At 44.8% G+C, this 8,911-nt stretch overlaps 1 protein-coding gene across 1 annotated transcript in view; it reads left to right on the top strand.

Annotated features, from left to right (window-relative positions):
• Positions 1–7,713: 7,713 nt before the first annotated feature.
• Positions 7,714–8,911, top strand: part of GUCA1B (guanylate cyclase activator 1B) — an 11,241-nt gene continuing 10,043 nt past the window's right edge. Inside the window, exon 1 of the mRNA XM_019642647.1 lies at positions 7,714–8,101. Within this exon, the coding sequence (XP_019498192.1) occupies positions 7,895–8,101 (207 nt within the window). The 5' untranslated portion in view covers positions 7,714–7,894. The remainder of the gene's footprint in view (positions 8,102–8,911) is intronic.

Below are 8,911 nucleotides of genomic sequence, written 5' to 3' on the forward strand. Positions count from 1 at the left end.
TAGTGATATTTCTTTGACAAAAGTATTTGGCATATTTGAAGCCTTCTTCTTGATATAAACAAGGTAACTTATTTACCCTGGTAAGCTGAGAAAAGCTTTTTTTTTTTAATTGGGTCTCCCAAGTAAAATGCATATTCTAAAGATTAGTATTAATGCTCCAGTCTCACATTCTCTCCATGTTGGGGATGGGAGGTTGTGAGAGAAAAGGGGACCTGATGGTAGAATATGAACCAGAAGGCAGGTAGAAAGTGAGATTATTTTTTATTGCGGTGTAGCCCTGAGTTCATTGTTGTTTTCTCTGATCTGAAGTACATTTCCTTTTCATAGTCAATAAAATAGTTATGATCTGTTTAGAAATTATTGCTAGGACACTACAGATTAAACTTGTTCACTGCCGAGTTTCAATGCTTTAAAACAATTACATGTTCCTTTGGCCACGTAGACAGGCCATAGTAAATATATAAAGCAATATAAAAATATTGTTGTAAACAAGTAGTCTTAATTTTTTTTTCTATCACTTCCTTTAATTACATCTTCTAGTAATCTTATTAGCAGACTTGGGGAAAACACTAGATATATCAGAAGCAAAATATTATATAACCGAATTATTTAAGTCTATAAAAAATTATAGGCCTTCTAAGCTTCTTTTGCTCAGCCCGCTCCAAATTCTTTGGAGTGTACTTTCTCTTCTAATAATGGCCCCTGAGCCATTCTCTACTGCTCGGGCCCACTTCTGCTTCTTTGAAATGAATTTGTCCTAACAAACTCCTTTTCTGCAACTTAAAAAAAAAATTATGTAAAACTAATATTGCAAGTATGGAAAAGACCAGAAGGAAAGAATGAATAACTGGTCCTGTAGCCTTTCCACCCAGCCTGGGGGACATCTAAGAATTTGAACCTTAGTCAATTCCTCCTATGCTAAATATGGATCAAATCGATCTATCATCACTATCGATAAAAAATTCACATAGTTCATTCTCAAATGTCCATGTTATCAAAGCTATTAAAGCTGAGGACATTGTTTCATGGCTTCAGGATCTTTTCCTGTTGCTTTTTTCTGAAATAGCAGAGGAAGAGCAGGATCTAGGACCAATGGAATTGTGTCTGGTATCCTCAGCCCATGTCATACTAGATAGGAGCCAGCAATGATTTGTTGGGGGAAAAAGATACTGACCAATAACATTAATTATGTTAAATAGAAAAACTAATTAGTAGACACAAGCAATAGTTTAGTGGTTACCAGAGGGTAACCATTGGAAGAGGGGTAGTAGATGAGGGTAAAAGGGGTCAAATATATGGTGATGGAAGGAGAACTGACTCGGTGTGAACACACAATGTGATATATAGATGATGTATTACAGAATTGTACACCTGAAATCTGTAACTTTGCTAACAGTTGTCAGCCCAGTAAACTTGAAAGAAAGAAAGAAAGGAAGGAAAAAAGGAGGGAGGGAGGGAAAAGAGAGAAGAGAAGAGAAAAACTAATTAGACAATTCAGTTTAAAGCCAAAGTTAGGACAAGTAGCCTAATTTCTTAACATTTCTATTTGTCAGCTACCATTCCCCTTTTCCAGTGTTATAGTAAGTTAGTTTTACTACAACACTAACGAGTAGCAGAGTAGAGAAAACATGGACTTTCGAGTCGGACAGGCCTGAGTCAGATAAGAGTTCAAACCCACTAACTGCGATAAACGCAGGCAAGATATTTAACTCTGTCAGAGCCTCAGTTTACTCATTAGTAAAATGTGGGAAATAATACCTACTTACTAAGGCTGGAGTATTCAATTAGATAACTTAGAAAGCACTTCACAATACTATGTAGATAATAGACATTCAATAAGTAATAGTTATGCTAGGTGGCAGCACAAATTTGATGATACTCCAGATACTTGTGTGCTGTACTGTTTAAAAACCAGCTGGAAAGGGCCTCAGCGTGTCTCCAAGATGAGGATAATACTTACCTTAGAGTGTCTGTGAAGTTTAATTTAAATGAGAAAACATGTAAAGTGCTTATTATAATCACACATTATGCCAAGCATTTTCCATAGACAGTCATTTACAGATCCTATCTTAATGTTTATAACAACCAATAAAATAGTTACTATCATCCCCATTTCACAGAAGAAGAAACCAAGTTATGACTTGCCCATTCAATCACCCTTACAGTGTACAGATGAAGTTGAGACAAAAAGGATAAAACTGATGTGTCTTAGTTCAAGTTAGTGCCAAGGACAGCCCAGAACCTAATTTTGAAGACTGATGTCCACATAGTAAATGCAGCATATGCAAACCTGAAGTCCAGATGTATTTCCCCTTTCACATGAGCAAAATTTACTCATTTCCCCTAAAGTAAAGAGATTTACTAGCGGGGAAAAATTTTAAGGAATAAAATATGTAACTGGTATGAATAAAGAGACGACATGTCATACACAGTGTGACCCTGTGGTCTCAAGATCCTGAGTATCTGAGGGGGCAACGTGAGAGCTTAGGCTTCAGCAAGGAGGGACCTACTGGGTCACAAGAACGCTGACATGGAGGTGATTTACAGTAGGTCCTTGGGCCAGGCCCCTCTAGGACTTAGCAGATGTAGGTTTGTTGCTCAAGCATTTTTTTATTCCTGGAGCCAGGCTTGTGGCTGACTGTCTGCCATCCCCAGGGCCCTCCCTGCAAATCCCCGCTCAATTCCTAACGCTGCCATCCTTAAATCCATACTGTTACTCCAAGCTGTCATTTCTCTCTATAGAGTCCTAATCCTCTTTTAAAGGATATATTTATACCTCAACAAGCTCAGCGGCATTTATGGGGCAGGTCGTGGGCAACTGACCCACATGAAAAGCCAACTGGATTTTAGATTCCTCAGCCAGAGGCTAAACCAAGTTATATTTCATTCATATAATTTCTTAACGTGAGCACAAGGGACTATCCTTTAATCACTCCTCAATGTTGCTTAAATATCAATAAATATGAAGAGTTGGCCGGGACGACACCATATTCACACCAGGCCAGTTGAGATGCCATTGGTTCAGAGCCACAGCAGCTACAGGACACACATTGTCTTCAGGTGTGATGAAATGGGGAAAAGGTTGAAAATCCCTGGGCTAGGTGATCTTCAAGGCCTCTTCCAGTTCTAAAGCCCCATTATCTTTTCAAATCAACAAATATTTGCTAACCCAGGTACTCTCAAAAGAATCAAAAGGAGTTGTCTTATAAAATTAAGGAGTGATAGTCACATTAATTCAGCACTGACTCTGCCAAGCACTTTGCTCAGTTACTCAACAAGTGTTTGAGTTTCTTGTATGGGCCAAACACTGTTCTAGGCACTGGGAATTGTGCAGTGTGTATGGTGAAGTCCTTCTCCTCAAGGATCTTAGGCTCTATGGGAAAGACATAATTGATAAGGCAAGTAAAGAGTTAACAGGAGCGGGCTTGTGAGCTGGCAAGATGGGACAGGCAAGGAGTTAACAGGAGCAAGCTTGTGGGCTAACAGGAACGAGGTTAAACATTAACCGCTGGGCTCTTGACTCCCCTGGCCAGCACTGCACCTACAAGCTGACTAGCACCTTACATCCATCATAGGTGAGAACAGAACAGTTCCCAATTGCAATGGCAACCCTCTGCAAGCTGACATCCATCATGGATGGGAACAGGACAGTTCTCAGGAGAAGACAATTGTAACGACAGCCCTCCTGTAAGCTGGCAAGCACTCTACATCCTGCTTAGAAAAATATAAAACCCCAGCACTTCTTATCAGTGCAGCTGCCCCGCATCGGACTCTGCCCTATCTCTCTCTTACCCCTCTGTCTCGAAGCTCTCCCTCTCAAACTCCCCTGACAAAACTTCTGCCAGTTACTTTCAATAAATAGTCTTACTCTTGTAGAGTCTCATAAATTCTTTTACATTCTGCGAACGACCAGGGGTTAATTCTACACCAAGACAATAATAAGAGGAAAAAACGAATAAGATCGTTTCAGCTGCAGTTAAACATTGTGAAGAAAATGACATAGGATAATGTCTGACGAATTACTTGAGTGGCTACTTAAGGCGAGGTTGGGAAAGTTCTCTCTGAGGAGGGAAGAATGGCAAGAAGGAGGCAGCCATGTCTTCACCTTGGGGGAGAGCAGTGCAAGCGGCGGAACCAATCGGTGCTAAGGCCCAGTGAGCTTGCTGTGTCTGCGGACAAGGGCAGAGAAACATCAAGACCAAGTAGGCAGGGGCTAGATCATGTAATGCATCATGACTGTGGGAAGGGGTGTGGATTTTACTCTGAGTGTAAATGGGACTCCACAGGAGGTTTGGAGCAGGAGACTTATAAGATCTGATTTATGCTTTAGAACACACTACTCTGGTTGCTGGGTATGGACTGTAAAGAGGAGGTTAGCAAGAGGGGGCAGCAAGACTGGTTAGGACCTGCTTCAGTGGACCAGGTGATGGATATGGCCTGGACTAGCGTTGCAGTAGTGGAGGTGATGAAAAGTGGTTGGATTCAGAATGTAGTTTGGAGGTGGAGCTGGTGGAATGACCTACTAATAGATTAAAATGAGATCTGAGAGAAAGAGAATTCAAGGATGACTCCTAGTTTTTGGCCTAAACAACTGGATAGATGGTGATGCCATTACTGAGGTGGAGAAGGGATTGGGGGAGGAAATCAATAGTTTGGCTTTGGCTTTGGCCTTGCTAAGTCTGTGATCTGAGTATAGATATCCAGTGAGCAGCTGGGTTCATGAATCTTGAGTTATGGAGACAGGTCCAAGCTGAAGATGTAAATTTGGAAGCTATCAGCCTACAAATAGTACGTAATGTTGGGATGAATGAGTTCATCTGGGGGGAGTGTAGGTAAACAGGAGAAGAGTACTGAGGACAAGCCTGGGAAGCCCCAAGCAGGCGGCGATTTGGTAGGAAGGAGGAGGTGCTTGCAAAGCAGATGAGCAATCAGTAAAGTTGGAGTGAAATCAGAGAAATGTGGGTCCTTGAAACCGAGAGTATTTACAGAAAGAATTCCTTTGGTGAATCTGCTGGCAAGTTGAATGAGAAAAGCAGGTCATTGGTGACCGCTGTATAAGCCTTTTCCATGGAGTGATAAGGATGAACATCCAACTGGAGTAAGTCAAGGTGAGAATAAGAAGACGAGAGCTGGCCGGGTGGCTCAGTTGGTCAAGTGCACGAGCGCTTGAGCAACAGAGCTCAGGTTCAATTCCCACATGGGCCAGTGAGCTGTGCCCCTGAGCTGAGCTGCTGCTAAAATGCCAGCAGGTGGCAGGATGGCTCAGCTGGTGAGAGCACATGCTCCTAACAACAAGGTTACCATTCGACTCCCGCATGGGATGGTGGGCTATGCCCACCTGCAACTAAGATTGAACACAGCACCTTGAGCTGAGCTGCTCTGAGCTGCCGATGGGTGGCAGGATAGCTCAGTTGGTGACAGCATGTGCTCCTAACAACAAGACTGCCGGTTTGACTCCCGCATGGGATGGTGGGCTACGCCCGCCTGTAACTAAGATTGAACACGGCACCTTGAGCTGAGCTGCCCTGAGCTGCTGACGGGCAGCAGGATGGTGACAGGACTTGGAGCTGAGCTAGCTGTGCCCTCCACAACTAAGACTGAAGGACAACTTGGCTGTTTCCTTCCCCCAATTCCCCAACACTGTTCCCCTCCCCAATTCCCCAATAAAATCTTTTTTTTTTTAATGAGATCAACAAGTTGCCCGTCTCAATGAGTTATCGGAGTGCAGGTGTTAGAAGAAGTGAGCTGGAGGGAGAGGTGATGATGATGTTTGAATGTTTCAGAGGGACTACAGAAATGCCTGATAGCAAGGCCTAGGGCAGAGGTCAGCAAACTTTTGAGACGGAAGAGCCAACCCTGTCCCTCACAACAATTTAAAAATTATTTGAGAGCCATAAAACAAATGAAATCACCATCATGTGAATAATATCCTTTAAAATTTTTATAAGTGAAACTATAATAGTTTATTTTCATTTTCAATTGTACTTCAAAGCCACATGTACATACCCAAAGAGCCGCATGTGGCTCGTGAGCCGCAGTTTGCCGACCCATGGCCTAGGGTATGACTCTCAAACTGTATGTGTATTGGAAGGAGCTGGAGCACTTGTTAAAACACTAATTGCTGGGCCCACTCCCAAAGTTCCTGATTCAGTAGGCAAGGTGGAGCCTGGGAGTTTGCATTTTTTACAGGCTCCCAGATGCTACAGCTGCTGGCCCAGGAACCACAAGTGAATGGGAGGCCAAGGTGGGGAGGAAGAAAAGCTCTTTGGAAAGAACTAAGGAGATCAAGGACCTGTGAGGCCAACGTGTGGGATGACTTGGCTCTCCACCTAGATGTGATGACTCTGAGCTGATGCTTTGAGAAATTTGGTGACGTCAACAGTGAACAAGGGCAACAAGGATGAGTACATGGAGGGGTACAGTCGGACATGGCTTTGAAGGGACTGGCATATCTGAGGCAGAAAAGAGAAAAGGTGGAGGCAACAGTTAAGAATGAGGAGGAGACTAGCCCTATTCTCCAGACCCTGAGGAATGTGGGGTGTGGGAGAAAAATCCATCAGCACTTTATAGGATGACAGAAGGGGTGAGCCCACTTTCCTACTTCAGGAATGTCAAGGAAACGAAACAACTTTGAGAGATTAGGGGCGCATGGAAGCAGAAAACCTTGAGAGAGGACGTCAGACCTGGAGATGTACAAAACAATTCAGGGATGAATATATTGTACAATGAGAGACAGGCAGTGTCGCCCCTGAGACGACGAGACTCTCTGGACTGATTACCCCTAAAAATCTTCTAGAAAAATCAGTGCTCCAGGTTTTCTGATTTCTTGGAGGTGTCATTTTTATATTATATTAAAATAAGCATGAATATAAAACAAATGTGCATGAACCTTTAATCTAAAAGTAAGAGACTTCAGGGCCGGCCGAGTGACTCAGTTGGTTAAGAGCTCGCTCAAGAGTGCGAGCTCTGAGCAACAGGGTCACGGGTTCGATTCACGGCACGAGCTGAGCTGCCGCTGAGCTGCCAACAGGTGGCAGGATGGCTCAGCAAAAAAAAAAAAAAGTAAGAGACTTCAGAGATATGTTAAGTCGTGCTCCCAGATCCTAGTCACATGTTCATATTTCGGAGAGAAAGTAGGAAAAGCCACTAGGTTTTGCGTGAAGGGTGTTGGAGGGAAGCATTTGTAGTTTAAATTGGAAAATGAGAAACTTCCAAGACTCAGGGTGTGCTCTGTAATGGAGCTGAAGATAATTGTGTTGGGGACTGAGTTAGCTTGGTGGCAGAGCTGCTCACCTAGAGTCCTCCACATCACAGATCTTGCTGCTTCTCATTAGAGTGCATGGAGGAGCAAGCCCCAGCTCCCCACCAGATTCTACTTTATGGGCTAGGAGTTGGTCCTGCTTCCTCCATGGACTTCGGAGTCTCCTGTGTCTCCAAGATGGTCTTCTCTAGAGCGGTGTGGTGCCCAACTAAAGGCGCAGGGAGTGTGTATGAAATGGGAGGGTCTCAGCCCGTGTTCCCAAGTCATCTTCACTCCACCCTCCCTCTGCCTACGTCTCAGCTTCCTCCCCTCCTCCCTCTTTAGAATCTACTGGGTGGATTAGTTGAGTGGTTGACAAGATGAATGGGAGGGGTCAGGCTGGGGGAGCTTAGCAGGCTGGATGTCAGACCTTCCAGGGAAATCTTCTAATGATCTTAGGGCACTTAGCTGCCTGGTCCCGCCCCTTTATCGCCTGCCCCCTGCGCTGCCCATCATGCTCAGTTGTCCAGGAGATGAAGAAGAGGCTGGCTGAGCAAAGGAAAGGGAGGAAGAGGACCCTAAGCTAAGGAATCAGTCAGCAGAAACCCAGGAAGAGGCTCCGCCCTTTGATCTGTGACATTCCTGGGGGCAGAGATGGGCCAGCAGTTCAGCTGGGAGGAGGTGGAGACGGAGGGTGAGATGGATGTGGGGGAGCTCCAGGAGTGGTACAAGAAGTTCGTGGTGGAGTGCCCCAGTGGCACACTCTTCATGCACGAGTTTAAGCGTTTCTTCAAGGTCTCAGGCAACGAGGAGGCCGCCCAGTATGTAGAGGACATGTTCCGAGCCTTCGACAAGAACGGGGTAAGGCACTCTGAAGGGGAGGACTGGTTGCCAGTCTACCGGGCACATTTCTCCTCCTCAAATTAAAGGAGCATCCTTGGTGGGGGTTCTTCTTTTTTCTTCATCCCCCTCTCACCTTTTCTGTCTCACCTTTTCTCTAAAACTCTTCTCTCGCCCCATCTTTCTGTCCCTTCCCATCTTCTCTGCCCTCCTCTCTGTCTCTCTGCTTTCATCTGACTCTCCCTCTCTCTTCTTCCTGAGAGCTGAAGGTAAGCTTGGCAGAAGGGCACACAGTCCAGTCCTCTCTGTGTATTTTTGGCCGGGGCTCTGTAGCCCCAGGACCTGGTTTTTCACCCTCCAGAGCCCCTGCCCCTCTAACAATAAGGAGCAAAGAAGCTGTCCCCAATAGGACAAGCTATCTTGGCATAAACCGTGAGCTCCCCCTCGTTGGGGTCCTTTGAATTGAGACTGGTCAGGTCTTCCCAACCAAGAATGCAGGAGACGTCCCCTTCATGGGCTGGGACATCGGATGGATTATTGCAAAAGTCCCCTTTGACTCTCCAAGTCGTGGAAGATTCCATGACATCATTCAACCACATGGTTTCTTTAAGCCCTCCAATGACCCCAGCAGCTAAGAAGATACTACATGTTGTAAACACACACCTAGAAATTGAATTTTTTTTTCTAAGATTTTTTTTTAATTGGGGAATTGGGGGATGGGAACAGCACTGAGGAGTTGGGGGAAGGGGAACAGACAAGTTGCTGTGGTTTTGTTCTTCAGTCTAGTTGTGGAGGACGTTGCTTCACTGGCCCAAGTTGGCACCATCATTG

The sequence above is a fragment of the Hipposideros armiger genome, unplaced genomic scaffold (assembly GCF_001890085.2).
Source record: "Hipposideros armiger isolate ML-2016 unplaced genomic scaffold, ASM189008v1 scaffold_72, whole genome shotgun sequence".
NCBI lineage: Eukaryota > Metazoa > Chordata > Mammalia > Chiroptera > Hipposideridae > Hipposideros > Hipposideros armiger.